General features: G+C 45.5%; 1 protein-coding gene across 4 annotated transcripts in view; it reads right to left on the reverse strand.

Moving 5' to 3' along the window:
* LARP1 (La ribonucleoprotein 1, translational regulator) overlaps positions 1-14,638 on the reverse strand; it is a 54,493-nt gene that overhangs the window by 36,190 nt on the left and 3,665 nt on the right. For 3 of the 4 annotated variants that reach the window (XM_067304901.1, XM_067304900.1, XM_067304902.1), the window contains exon 2: positions 399-425. In XM_067304901.1, coding sequence (XP_067161002.1) covers positions 399-425 — 27 coding nt within the window. Of the gene's footprint in view, positions 1-398; positions 426-12,280; positions 12,352-14,638 lie in introns of those variants that run through there. The other variant, XM_067304903.1, reaches the window with a different exon arrangement.

Genomic DNA, 14,638 nt, shown 5'->3' on the forward strand with positions numbered 1-14,638 from the left:
ATATAACTAACACACAGACTAACAGCTGCAGTTCTGAGTTACGCTTGCGTCTTCAGACTTCAATGTTTTGAGTTACATATGATCAAGATCTACAAACCCCCAAACTTGGGAGACTTCTTTCAACCTGGACCACCAAATTTGCCTAGCTACATTGTTTTGGAGGAAGGCAGTCTTCCACAGACTACAATCATCACTACATGAAAGCATGAAACATGTCACTGCCATGCAGGAATGATCAAATATTAGAGTTTTTTTTGTTTTTGTTTTTAATTAAAGTCTGTTGCATATTCCTCTATCATCTTCTAAATTCAGTTAGAGCTCACTTTGCAGAAAGAAGTGGAGGGGAGAGGGGGGGAAGGGAAGGCGCTTAAAGAGCTCCATTTTTAATGAATACATACCAGAATGGCCATCAGCTGGAAATATATCTGCAAAAGAAGAAAAAGAAAACATTTGTATTGGTTACAGCTGGAGTGCAGATCATACTAAAAAGGCCCCTCCTCTCTTCATTTGTTTGCTTTAACTAAACAGAGGAAGTATTTTCTTAGTATCCCCAAGTTAAATATCAATCTAGCTTGGAACCCACCTCAGTTCAACCACTTGTCACAAGAAAGATTTTTAAGGAGTTAAGAGAGCATTTACCCGAATGTATTGTTTTCATAAGCAACCTTCTATGTTAGCTTCTAACAGAGAGTGGTAAGGAATAAAAACTTGTGTGGAGCACTGTCCATCTTGCAAAGAACTAGTTGGTGAACCCCACCCACCCCAACCAGTGCTTCTGAATGGAGACCTACAGAGACAGCATCTAACTAACACAGTGACCAGGCCAAGGGACCACAGACAGCAGCCAAAGTAAAATCAAGACAGGCATTTTCCTGATGGTTCTTGGTTTTCATAGCCACATGGCAAGTCAACAGCTGTGCCTGGCTCCAACACAGCACATATACCAACAAAGAGGTAGACAGAGGCATGCACCCATCACCCAAACACAGCATCCACATGCGAATGATGCCTTGGCACATCACACATCACCCAAGAGTGAATGCCCTCCCTTCCCAACTTAGATGGCTCTGTGAGCAAGCAGCACAGCCCTTTGGACAGAGCTACTGGAGTCTGCAGGTGCTCAACTCCTGGGACAACAGATCACTCAACCCTCACACCCCCCAAGCTCTTTCCTGCTTGAAGTACAAGTCCTTTTACTGCAAAATCCTGTTTATTTTGAAGAGCAGGAATGAAGCTGGGAGGAAGAGGTTTTCTGAAGTAGTTCAAAAGGATCAAACAGAAGATTCATTCCTTTGAGGAGCATGCAGGAGAGCATGTTTGGAGAAACCCTGTTAGTAAAGGCTCCACAAGAAGTCACGAAAACAGCATTTTTGAGAGCAACATGTTACATTTTCTTTAAGGAACTTGGAAGAATAGGGGGAAGGGAGGCTGACAGTGAGCCAAGGTTCTCCTAGGACAGAGGGCAGGCCCCTGGCTCCAGCTTATCAGCTGCCCAAAACACACATTCAGCTGGAAAGTCACAAGAGTTTCAGCAAGGACTATCCCTTCAACAGGGCAACGCTCTCTGTCCTGGGCTCAACCAACACAGACACAGTAAAAACACGCCTCGTCCCAAAATTGCTCCTATTTCTCTACCTTTGATAGTGCACTGCATTCAAGGTATCATCAGGCTGGAATCCTTTCACCCACCTATGAGCAGAAGCAGCAACTGAACAAATCAAAACTCCCTCCACCATTATACAGGCTTATGATCTGTGGGCCACATTGAAGGAAAGATCTCAGGGAAAAGCCAACCTGACCAGAAAAGTAAATCTCCCCATGCCATGGATCCTTTGTAGACTGCATGTTCCTACTGCAACCTTCCATCAGTACATCATCACCTAAGCACATCTAACATCTTATATTCTTGTAATGGTTACCGATGAGGTCAGGCTCCTAAAGCAGTGAGCAGGAACGCCCTGCACTTGATCTAACAGGTCCCAGAACAAGAGGCAGTTTCTGTGTTTCCCTACTTAGACAACTCCCAACCAACTTCTTTACAAAAGAACAAGGTGAAAGTGCAGGTTAATGCATATACCACCTTTTTGGATCAGCTAGTTTTACTGAAGATCAAAAAAAAGAAAACACACAAAACAAAACAACAACAAAAAAAACCCCACACAAGTGGCTGAGAGAAGGAATTCCTCTGTGCCAGCCAGCCAAAAACTACAGGCCTTGGCAACCATACCCCTTGCTATACCACTGCCAGATGCAATGCTCCAGTTTGCATTCCTGCTAGGCTGTTCAACCAATCCTTCATCAAAAGCACTGAGGCCTGGCTAGCCATCTGTATGGCCAGCCAGCCAGTTTCTGAGAGGTACAGACTACCCTCTTCCCTCCCTCCCTGCTTCTTGAAATCACAACTGCTGCCAAATCAGGTAGCAACCACAGATGACCCCTAAGGGATGTTCTCCTATCAGGCATGCCATCACTGCAACTCATTGCTTGTGTTCCCTCAAGGCCCCTGCTCAGCTTGCAGTTGCATCCCCACTGCCCTATCCAGCTCCCTGGAGATGAGGAGCAAAGCTCACCTGGCTTCCCTTGAGTTTGGCCACTATAACAGATTTTCCACCACATTTGCTAGAAAAGCAGTGGAAGCTCTTCAGTGGCTTATGCCACTAGAAAGCAAGGGCCACACATGATAGCCAGGGGCAGATATTGCTCACATTCACTCTCACAGTTTTGCCAGCATGACTCCGGTGGAAGAATGACACTTCCCTGTTCTCCAGTCCTCAGCCCTCCTCTTGTCGGTGGGAGGCTGAGCTTCCCCAGTTCATCACACCTATGATTAACGCAGATTTGAATCCAAGCTTTCTGGAGTGGAGACTCAGAGTTCTGGACCTGCATGCAGCTTTTCCCATGGCAGAGAACAAGCACAGAGCAACCAGTCAGCAGGGCTTACTCTTCTGAAAAAGAGAGGTGCTTGGAGGACAGGTATGAGGCAGGGCAAGCCAGAGGCTGCCAGGCATGAAGTCCCTTTGGGACGCCTGTTTCCCTGTTCTTCCCTGCAAGCACAAGTGACTAGATTAGAAATTGGCCTGCCAATTAAGGGCAGCACCTGATGCGCCCAAGAGAAGTCTAAATCAGGCAACACTTTCTTTTCCCAAGGAAGCCATGGCGGGGCGGAAGGAAGCAGAAATGTGCATGGCCAGCAGGCCAAAGATAAATCGCTAAGGCTGTTCTCCAAAGAGCCCATTTAACACACTTTGGGACTGTCGTTGCCAGCACAGTTCGGTTCCTTTCCCAGTGCTCTCAAGGTTAAAAATCAAAATACAAAGGACCCAAGCACAAAGACCATGCTGAAACTTTGCTTTACCCAATACCAAAAGGGCTGAACCCAGTAAACTGGACCCACTGATTTCTCCCACCATACACACCATTCTCCTACCTGCGTTTCCTTCAGGGAATCCCAATGCCAGGCATCCTAACACAGGCTGGAGGCTGCAGAAGTGCACATGGGCAAGGGCAATGCTGCACAGCAACTCTCCATCTAACCAGCTGCCTGCCAAGCACTAGGCAGTGCTGGACCACAGCAGTCTTATCCCACTTGCACCGCACCTCTCAGCTAAATCCAGCCCTACAATGCTAGGTCAATACAAAGTAATTCCCAGGCAACCAAACGGGAAGGAGCACAAAGTAGCCAATGCTGCCACATGAGAGAGGAAGCCCTAAGAAATTCAGGCTCTCATTTCCTCCCCCTTCTTACATGCAGACGCTTCATTTCTCAGCATGGGTCCAAAACCAGAAAGTCTTAGAGCTGGCGTCTAAACAGAAGGATTACAATTACTACAGGCACTGGCAATCTCTTCATCATAGCACCAATCTCTGCCAAGCCAGGTATTTCCCAGGCACTCCAGCATCCGACTCAGCTCCATATGCTATCCACACAGCCTACATCATCTCAGCAGAAACAAAGTTTCATGAATCTCCCTGCTATCAGTAAAAAGGGAGGGGGGCAGTATAGGAAAGGAAAGAACAGGAAGAGGTCAAGGACCTATGCTGTAGCTAGCGGGATGTTTGGGAGGGCACTAAGCGTAGCATCCCTTACAGGACTGTCATACGAGGGCGCAGACACTTTTACAAAGGAGTTTGCTCTGTATTGCTGCACCAATACTCAGAGTTGCAGTACTAAAAGCTCAGAGGACCTGACTAAATTAAGGGCAGCCCTTCCCACTTTAGAGGGGTATGTGTGCGTGTTGGGGGGGGGAGGGGGCACAGAATCCCAATATTTGCCTGCTGGTATTTTTAAACACAGGAGGAGACCGTATGTTAAACTGGGGCATTTAAAGAGAAAAGCTGATGCATCTACATATATTCCCCCTCCCCAGGGACGATTTGGCCACTGCTATTATTCAGGTATCTGGGACAGGTCCAGAAAGGCTATCCCATCTGCAAGCCCAAGCCTCCTCTCTGCTGCTCCCTCTGCTCACTGCAGAAGCGCCCTGCCAATCGGGTTCCTCCATCAGCCCCCATCCTCCATCTACGCTTCAATGCCAAGTTCAAGCACCCTCCCTCAAAGTCTGCCTTCTCTCTGCTCGAGCGCTACAGGGTGCAGGTCCCGCTCCCCAGCCCTCCTGCCATGGATGCTGCCTCCTTCCAGCAGAGGCCAGGGAGGGAGTGGCTGAAGACAAGCTCATTAGTCCTGACGCAAGAGAAACACGCTGACTCGTTATTACAGCAACCCACAGTTGTAACTGCCGAGAGGGGCAACATAGCCACAAGCTGAGCTATAGGGAGAACTAGCCCAGCTCCATGCACTCTACTGCTCCCCTAACGTGCAATTATCCTTCCACTTTCCAAACTGAGAAAAAAGTCCTCAGTGCACTTAATGTCACCTGCCTTTCACTAAAGCATGCCGGCTGGTACTACTGTACTGGTGTGGTGCTGAGTGTGCACTGCTCTCCTGTAAGTGCAGAGGCACAAGCAGACGTGACAGTAAAGCCCTCAGTCATACCCACTATGACACAGGGCCACCGAATGCTGCCACTATCTCACCCACAACCATCTGCATAAGTTTCATTTCTTCATCTATAAGGCACTGGACAGACACCAGCTGATTTGTCCTGGCTACATACATGTGAAGCTATAACTAAACCATCTTCCATGCTTTGCAGACAAAAGACTTAGACATAAGCAAAAAATGACCTCTCCAAGGTCATGCAGGAACTCAGCAGCAGAGATATGACCAGAACTCAGCAGTGTAGGCTCAAAAGCTGCTGGACTGCAATGGATTCCCAGAAAAGGGATGGGGAAGGGAAATCCTGATGGACAGCAGGAACGCTGAGGATCAGGATCACTCCGCTCCTCCTAATATAACCTTCCACCCAGGAGGGAAGTTTCCCTTCTGCTCCTTTGGCTATGAAGGCAATCTTCCCAATACGAACAGCACAAGTAGAGAAAAAGACCAAGCTACATAGTCCAATGTCTGCTGTGAAGAGACCAGTGTTGGTAGAATCTCTTTTCCATCTCCAGGCAACATTTCAGCTCAAATCTACACCACCTGGCTTCCCCTCAGAGGCCTAGATAGTGTCTGCACAAGTTCCTGAGACAGCTACAGGCCTCTTCAAAGCAATGCTCAATGGAGGAGGGGGCGAGGTCTGCTAAGAAAAAGCAGCAAAGCAAGAAACCCAAAACCCAAAGATTAGCATGGCCAATTACGTCCCTCCTGACATCCTGCTCACTTCCTGCTCCCCTCCTTCCTTACCGGCAGAGCAGGCTCAGGGAGGGTCTGGCTCTCAGCAACCCAGATCTTCCCAGCCCTCTCCAACTGTCAGGCCTGGGCAAACATGCTTCTTAAAAATGTTTGGCTATTATAATAAGAAGTATCTTCACTCCCTCAAATGGGAGCTGAAGCTTGAGATGGGAGAAAGACCCAACCCAGATAACAAGTTTCTCCCACTCATGTTGATTACTCCTAAGACACCAACAAGGTCTGTTCAAGAAAGGGCTAAAATAACTATAGAAGCACTCATCGGCTCCCAAATCCCTTTCTCTGTAAAGGTGTCCAGACCACTGGACCCTTGTTGGGTTTTCCCTGTTTTTCTGACCCTTCCATCCAGAGGAGAGGCTTGGTTCTGTCTCAGTCAGCTGTTATTTGAAGACACCCCAGTCACCTTTGCTAGGAGGCTGAAGAGACACAAACAGCATGAACTCCGACATTGATTTCCCACAAACCATGTGGAATCAAATCCTTCAAATGGTTTTTAATGCAGAAATGACTGTGGCTTTGGTAAAGTTCAGCTTGGGTGCCCCAGATGACTACGTGTACTTGAAGAGGGATGAAGACCTCTGGCCTCAAAGAGTTGCGAGAGCAACACCCCCAGAAAAATCACTTACTCCAAAATGAGACCATCTATATGTCTGGGATAGCTCCCCAGTTTTGAATTCACACCACGCACTAAACTTAATTAGTATCTTAATGCCAATATTAGGTCTCCTCCTGACAATAGCAAGATGAAGGAGAGAGGAGCTGACTTAACATGGTTGTGATTTTGGCAACTAACTGAACACACAGTCACCAGTAGGACAGGCACCATGCTTGGCAAAAAGCACCTTTCAGAACTCTACTTGGAAGAGGGGTTCAGACCTCTTCTCCAAGCAACAGAGATGTCAGTGGGCTTCTGGGGAATGCATCTGGTCAGATTGACCAGAAAAAGTGATAGCCCTCCAAACAAACAGCCCTGTAAATCCAACACTCACATGTGCACAGACATACAAAAAATAACTAAGGTCACGGCTGTTTTTTCTCCCAGCCACTTATCAATGCTTGTATTAGAGAGAACAAACACTGGACATTCTCTCACATTAACCCCTTCGACCCCCATCCCAAAATTGAGTGAGAAACAAAATACTGCTGCTCAAACTACAAGCTGAAACACTCCTATTAATGCATCAGATGAAAACCTGCAGAGAAATTATGGAACATTAAAGGAAGGAACATGAGAAAGTCCAATTACTGTTCCCGTGAAGCAGCTGGTGACCCAGCTCTCTGCCTCACATCCTTTAACCAGCAATAAGCCTGAAGTGATATCACTGGGAGTCTCCAGCCGATCCACAGAGGCAACCCCTATATAAGTCAGGGCCCAGTGTATGGGGGGCGGGGAAGAGGCCAGAGGTACCAGAACCACCCACCCCAAACTGTTCTTTAAGTTACAGGATATTGAACAGGCAATAAAACTTCAGGTATGATAAAGAAAATTCAGATGTCTCAGACTCTCATTAAAATAAAGGAACCATTTAGGTGCAGCACAGAAGCTAACAGGATCCCATTGTGTGGAAACTGATAGTGGATGGGGGGTTTCCCTATGACAGGATTGTCACATACTGCTCTGCAACACCCTTTCCTGCATACATATAAAGGGCAGGCGGTCCAAGAGCCGAGAGGGAAATTTTACCTAAGAAAGAAAACCCAGTCAATGATAAGCAAAACAGACACATTCTCCCCACAGAGGAGGAGTAATCTCTCCCCCACCCCCCGCAGGGGACATCACATCATTGTAGCTAGAAATCCAACCTCTGAAGGAAAGAGATTTCCTCACCCCTCCCCGCCCCCAACTCCCCCGGTATTATAGGCATGCCCCTTCATCACACAAGGATGCCATAAATCCTGGTGACATCCCCAGGAACTGCAAATTACAAGGCTGCCTCCACCTTATTGCTGTGGGCAGAGCAGGGGCTCTGTAGGATACACAAGGCAGCAAAGTGAAGAGAACATAATTATGTCTCTTAACCGAATCAGAAATCCCCAAACTCATAATCTGTTTGAGATGCTCCCCCCTCTGGCCCAGTCAATCTGGTTGGTTTTAATCAAACCTAACAGCTTTTCCAGGCACTCCCCAAACTTTTTCCTTGCTTGGTTCCACTTTTCTGCTGTTAATTAGATCAACTCAGACTTCAACTCCAAATGAAATAAGAGGGTTGTCTGCCTGAAATCTGCCACGTCTCTTCCAAACCTTCTTCAAAGTTGTACTTACAGGTTTAATTCCACATTTTAAAAACATGGGTCACTTTTACATGAGATTCCTCCCTGCACAGATTAAATATGTCACATTTATCATTCTTTGATTAAAAAAGGGGAGCTAAAACAGTTCACCCGAGAATGCTGTTGTAGGCTGTCAGGAAGCCAAAAGAAATCAGTCCCCTTTTGCTCAGCTCAGTGCAAGACCCTCTGCAGTGGAGAGTGAATTTCTGAGCAGTCAGAGAATATCATATTAGGCATTCCCGCAAGCTCCCAAGGTTTAGCTGGGAGTTGGGAACTGAAATTAATGTGATCACAGTCAGGAACGTGTCATGCTTTGTCATCTGAGCACGTGGTAAAGACACCTCCAACATACGCTTTTTTGTCCTCTTGTGTGGAATCTCATGCACAAATACTCTATCACTTCTTTTTCAGTCAGATTAAAACCCCCAACAACATTACTGGGATGCATTTCTCCATATCTTAATACTTGCTGTCATAGTCAAGTAATTTCTCAGCATCAGTGTGTACCAGTGTGATTCTTCACACTCAGTTCTTTGCTTGGTTTTTCCTTCGCTTGCTCCCTTGCATGGCCTTGTAGCTACCCTGCCAATGTGAACCTGTCTGGAGGTACGCAGGTAGGGCAAAGTGATTCAGTCATTCCTTTACACGTCTCTTCTCGTGCTACATGAGGACAAGAGCACTGCTATCTACAGAGATGTGGGACTTTGGTATTATGGTCAAGACTTTATCTTCAGTAGGTTTGTTCAGGTTTGGGGAGAGAGGGGGATTTTGTTTGTTTTCGTCATGAACAGACATTGTTCCCAAGCTGACTTTATAACTGTCTGGGAAGGACTACAGTAAAGATATAAAATTATTGCAATGAGAATCTGAAGTGTCTTGCAGGAAAAAACTCAGTGTTCCTTTTGTAACATTTAATACACAAAAATGGAAGATGTGACCTTGAAGAATTTGAAAATATATATATATTTCTTGTACTTTGAATTGAAATGAATGTTGGCTTTAAACATTTGAATCTTATTCATTAATTACAAGTTCTCATTATTTCATTCTATCACTAACTTCTTTAATCTGTAAGTGTGCAAACCAGACAGTCTTACACTAACATTTGGTAAATTAATAATCACTCATTTGCAGCACTGACCAAAAGCTTTCAAAAACACAGTTACAATGAAAAAAAATTCAGAATGAATTCAGTGTGAAGGCTGAAAACATATTACAAATAACCTGGTGAGAGACAGTGCTAAGTATTAAACAACCCACCCATCCTCTGACAGCATCTTCAAGCTACCAAACAGGCACGTATGACACCACCACCCAAACTTCTCCAGTCAGTCTCCCCACACTTTTCTTTCTCTTACTTTCCCATCAACAAAACTCTACCCTTTTCTCATTTTTGTGGCTTTTACAATTTGATACTTGTTTCCCCACATATTTAGTCATTAAAAACTCACCTCTTTTCTGTGTTTCAGACTTCTTAAAACATACCGTATCTAGCCCTGAAAACCCTCTGTTCTCTTCACATATGCACCCCACAGGCAAGTCAAAAAAGTCAAATGACTATTGGGAAACGAGGAGAAAAGATAAGCAATCCCCCAAGCCCTCCCGCTTGCCAGCAGATCGGCTGATCCCTTCCAGCACGCAGCCATGCCCTGCAGACTGCAGAGTCACTCTGCAGGAGCGAGGCACACACAGCCGCTCAGCTGGAAAAACATGCTCAGCAGTACGTTTGGGACAGACTCTGCTTCCTCCCACCACCCTCTGAACCTTTGGGGCTGCATCCCCCGTACCGGATTGGGAGAATACGGACAAACATCATCTGGCACCTACCAAGCTTGCACAGACCATGTGCATGCTGCCTTCCTGGGCTTACGCAGATCTCTCACTGTGCCAACGCCCAGAGCACAGGGGGAAGGACATCAGCGTATTTCCACCCCTCCTACCCAGTTTTCCAATCATAGTTTAACTTTGGCTTGTGTGTCAAGGACACATGATGTTCACAAGTCCCATTCAAGCCCCCATTTCTTCCAAGTGTCCCAAGAACCTCCCTAGCTATTGCTATTACCAAGGGCTCTCTGAAGAGCTTGCTAATGACCAAGAAATAATATTGTGGAGCTCCAGAAATGTTTCTCCTCTGCAACCTTCCTCCTGGATCAGAGAAGCCAAATCAAGTTTCTCCACACACAAAGCTTCCTCTCCTGGGCTAGGAGGCCAGGGCTACTTTAGGAACAAGCTAGGAGTGCAGAAAGGTACCAGTGGGCACATAACCAGGTATCAGGCCAGCTGTCTCCCAAGCAGCATGTTACAGGCCTTTTTTCAGCCACTTCAAGGGGAGCCAAGCAGGAAGTTAACATGTTTCCCCTGGAACACAGGTTAAGGCAAGTTGCACTAACATGTGTGTGTGTTTGCGTGCACTTGAGAGGGAACCAGATTGTCATCTTGTAGATCAAATGAGCAAGGGTATCTGTGTCACCTATTAGTATCACCAAAACCAGACTGAGCTGCACTAATAAACCTCAGTCACAGAAACAACTACCTCAGTTAGGTCTTTGCCATTTCTAAAATAAACGAAGGCTTCCATTCGACCAGCCATGCCAGAGCATTCAACCCAGCTAGAACTACTGAGGCTCAGCATGGTCACCACCCACACACCTTCAGTCATGAACTATCTGCAGCAGAAGTCTCTACCAAGCCTTCCGACTTGTGACCATATAAAGGAACAGGATGACTCAAAACAAAAACAAACAAAAAAACACAACAAAAAAAATCACAACCATCCTGAAGTACCATGCCCTGCTGAAGTCAACTGCCTGCCACGTGTTACTGTACAGCACTACAACACAGGAAAGTTTCGAGGCAAGCTGCTGCTTTCAAGTCAGCTTTGTTCCAGAAGGACATTGAAGATAAACCACAGATAATACAGGTATTAGATCAGCCAATTCACAGCCTCTCCTCTCTCTCCTTGCACATCACTGCAGAATATCCCCAAGCACACGCAGCTTTAATGCTGCATGAAGAGCTCTTGACCATATCAAAATCTACAGTAAGTATCAAACCTAAGCTGGGCCGGGTGGCTCATTAAGGATGCCTTCTGCAGTTCAACCAACATCTTCAGCCCCATACAATCTTGAAATCAGCTGAGCTACAATATGCCATGCATTGATTTGCTCAGAAAAGGCAGTACACCCAAGCCTGCCTTCACAAGCCCCCCAACCGTAGGACAAAGTATGTGCTCCCGTGGAGAAAAGTTCAGCTAGGAGCATTTTCTGAGAACCTGCAATTAGAGGATGAGCCTATGTTTAGAAACATGCTGACACTCTACTTGACCACAGTTTCCACAACCCTTCCCAAAAAACCATACATCTTGCGCAGTATTAGAACTGCCATCAGCAAACTTCTTTTTCCAAATGTCTCATGCCAGTTTTTACTCCACTGCATCAGCACCCTCATACGTGTACCCACTTCTTCTTTCAGCTAAGCTATCCAGACTGACCCTGACCTGGGACTCTCCCCATAAAGAACTTCAGTAACTGGTTTATTCAGTGCCAGATTCAGTTCACATTTGTTCTGATCACCAATTATTGTTGCCTAAATACACAGACAGAGGCTTCAAGTTCTGGTAACTCTGCATAAGCTTCTTGGAGACCCTTCCTTATCTCTCCTCTTACCTGCTAAAGTCATGCAGCTGTATCATTTGCTACTAGATTTTCAGATTAGCCGGTTATTTCAATACAAGGAGAAAAGTCTTCTAACTCCATTAACAGATCACTAAAAACACCCTGCATCTACAGAATGAGTTCAGAACAGAAGCACAGTCCTAAGTGGAAAAAAGCAACAAATGCAGACCTGGCCACACTGGAGACCACATATCCACACAACGTACCCAGACCTCCGTTCTTCCTCAAAACATGACTTCTTCTTGCCCATGCAAAAGTTCTGTCTGGATGGCATTACAACCATATGAGATCCCACAGCTCCCTGTACATACAGTAAACCAAGGATTTGATGAAGACAGGAAAGTCATAACAGATGTCAGCAAACATGGAGAGTTGAGCCCTTGATGGCAAGTCAGCATAGGTTCCAATGCCAAAATGACAAGAGAATAATATTTAAAAGGCCATGATGCAAACGCGTATCATGGCTAGGAATGAACAGAACCCGCCACTCCCATGCGGGCTTACAGTAAAAGCAGAGCAAAGAGCCTTCCTAGTTCTCCTACAGGTTGTGCGAGATGTTCAGCAAGGCAGCTGTACCTCAGTTTACCTTGGTCACTGAGATGGCAGCAGAGCTTCTCCGAGAGATGTGCGATCATAAAGGACATCAGAATCCTTTGGTGGTATGCAAGTATATTTAAGTTCTCATTAAGATGATGATTTCTTTCTTAAATCCTCACTGTTTGAAGTGGTAGCAACTGTAAGGATTAAAAAAAAAAAAAAAAAAAATCCAATCTGGTCTAGATGATACAGCTTTCTACTAAGATGCCTGCTCCTTATTTAGCCAAACAAAAGCCATCACTGAGATGGTGTCTGACATTCTTTACAAAGTAGTTTCAAGTATGCAAAGAATAACCTAACCCTATCCAAGACAGCATTTGGTGTTCCCCTGAGGATAATTTCACACTATTTGAGAATAGTGAAAGGCTTAGGTGCATAACTTGGAAACAAGAGTAGATCATTGCAGCTCCAATGCCCTGATTCTTAGCCCTGCTTTCTGCACTTGATTTGACTTCACATCTGATCCAAGTCCTTCTTCTATCCAATCCAACAATCCCAGTGCAAACACCTAGGGTATCACAGGTGGCAAAAAGTTTAAAGAGAGGAAAAAAAAAGAAAAAAAGAAAAAAAAAGAAAGAAAGAAAAAATAAAAAAAAAAGAAGTTGTAGGATTTAAAGAGAAGATTGAAGAGAATCATCTAGTGATACTTCAGACCTGGCAATCTAGAACTTCGGATCATGGCAGAAGAAAGCATTGAGTCCCAGTAACTGGGGACATGAGTCAGCTCTCTGGGAGCTACAATGCATTCCCCAGCCTTCCTGAAACAAACAGTGCAGAACAGGGCAAAGGTCCAGCACGAAGCTGAAGGGCAAAGGTATGCAGGGGAGGGAAAACACCAACCTGCACTTTTTGGAGCCGCGTGTTTCAGTATCTGAGCATCCCCTGCCCCCCAAGGGAACGGGAAGACTTACTCAAACTTGAGTTGTGGAATCAGAACACAACTGTATTTCAGAGAGGAAATCTGGGGGGGTGGAGGGAAGGACTCCTGCTGCGATAGCAGAGCTCTGTTGCAACAAACAGCCAGAAGAGCTCCACAGTTACGTGCCACGACAGAGCAAGAATTGCCCAACACTTTGGAAATAGGTGTGTGCTGCTCTACCAAGCTGGATACCCAAGCAAGCACATGTGCATGTCTACTCTAAATGCAAAGAGATGCCAAAGGAAAATAAGCTTCCCGTACATCTTATCTCCAGTGCTGAAGACTGGTTTCAAGGAAAGTCCTCTGGGGAGTTAGTCAGCAAGGGGCGAGAAGCTAATGAATCTTTCCCCACATTTTTCTCAGTGCTGGTTGCCAACCCAGCCTGTGCTCTGGCATAAAACAAAACATGCTCTCTCCGAACAATAGTCAGCTAAGCTCTGATGCTTGCTCCTAAGAACTAAGGTGTGCCTTCTGGAAAGTACTACTTATCCTTCAAGTGTATTTGCCAGATGGCAAGCAAGAAACTCTATTCAAGAAACTAAAATATCTTCTGCATCTCCATGAGGAAATAGTGAGTGCTGTTTTCTAGCGACAGCATGCTTGCAGCCATAATGAAACTGTGATAAAAGTCAGTGCAGACAAAGCTCAGCAACTGCAGCGCTAGGTCATTAAAACCTGCATGCTCTTACTTCCAAGACATAAAGAGCTTTAAAAATTAAGAAGTGCCAAGTGCCTTGATGCAACTTTTCTGGAAATAAACCCAGCAGGTTTTCAAAACTGGGTGCTGTTAACACCTGTCTGCACTAATGCTTGCATCATCACTAGCACTAGTGCAGGGCACAATAGATGAGTACGAAATGTTCCAGAAGGTTTAGCAGAGGCTTAACTTCAAGTCACACTTCTCCTCTACAGAAGAATTTGGAGAAAGTATTTTAAATTTGGTTTATAGCCAAAACTGCAAAGCTGTTTTTGTCAGAAAACATTTCCTTTGCTACTGCACACACGTTACCATTGTGCCTTCTCAAGTTAGGCTGCTGAGTGAATTTATTTAAATGTAAGAAGAGAATGTATAGCAGCTTTTGCGTAACTAGAGGGGAGTTGCACTAGATCTTGCTACTAGACCATTAAAGAGTGAGAATGAGATGAATCCCCCTTTTCTCACTTGTACCCTTGAATTTCCAATGCATATGGATAGAAACATAACATACATCTTGCGAAAAACACCAGGAAAAGATTTTGTGGTGTACCATTTCACTGGAGTTTGAGCTTTCACTTACAGCATCAGCAGTGTCACTGGCATCTCACTCAATCTAGTGGTTGCTGCACTTAATGCAGCGTTGCTCTTTTCTTGGCAGAAGGGGTTAAGAAGCTAGGAGAGACTTTGTTTCCACAGTCCACCCTCCCAAAAAAGCAGAGCTATCTACTCAA

Source organism: Apteryx mantelli, chromosome 14 (genome assembly GCF_036417845.1).
Source record: "Apteryx mantelli isolate bAptMan1 chromosome 14, bAptMan1.hap1, whole genome shotgun sequence".
In the NCBI taxonomy this organism is placed as follows: domain Eukaryota; kingdom Metazoa; phylum Chordata; class Aves; order Apterygiformes; family Apterygidae; genus Apteryx; species Apteryx mantelli.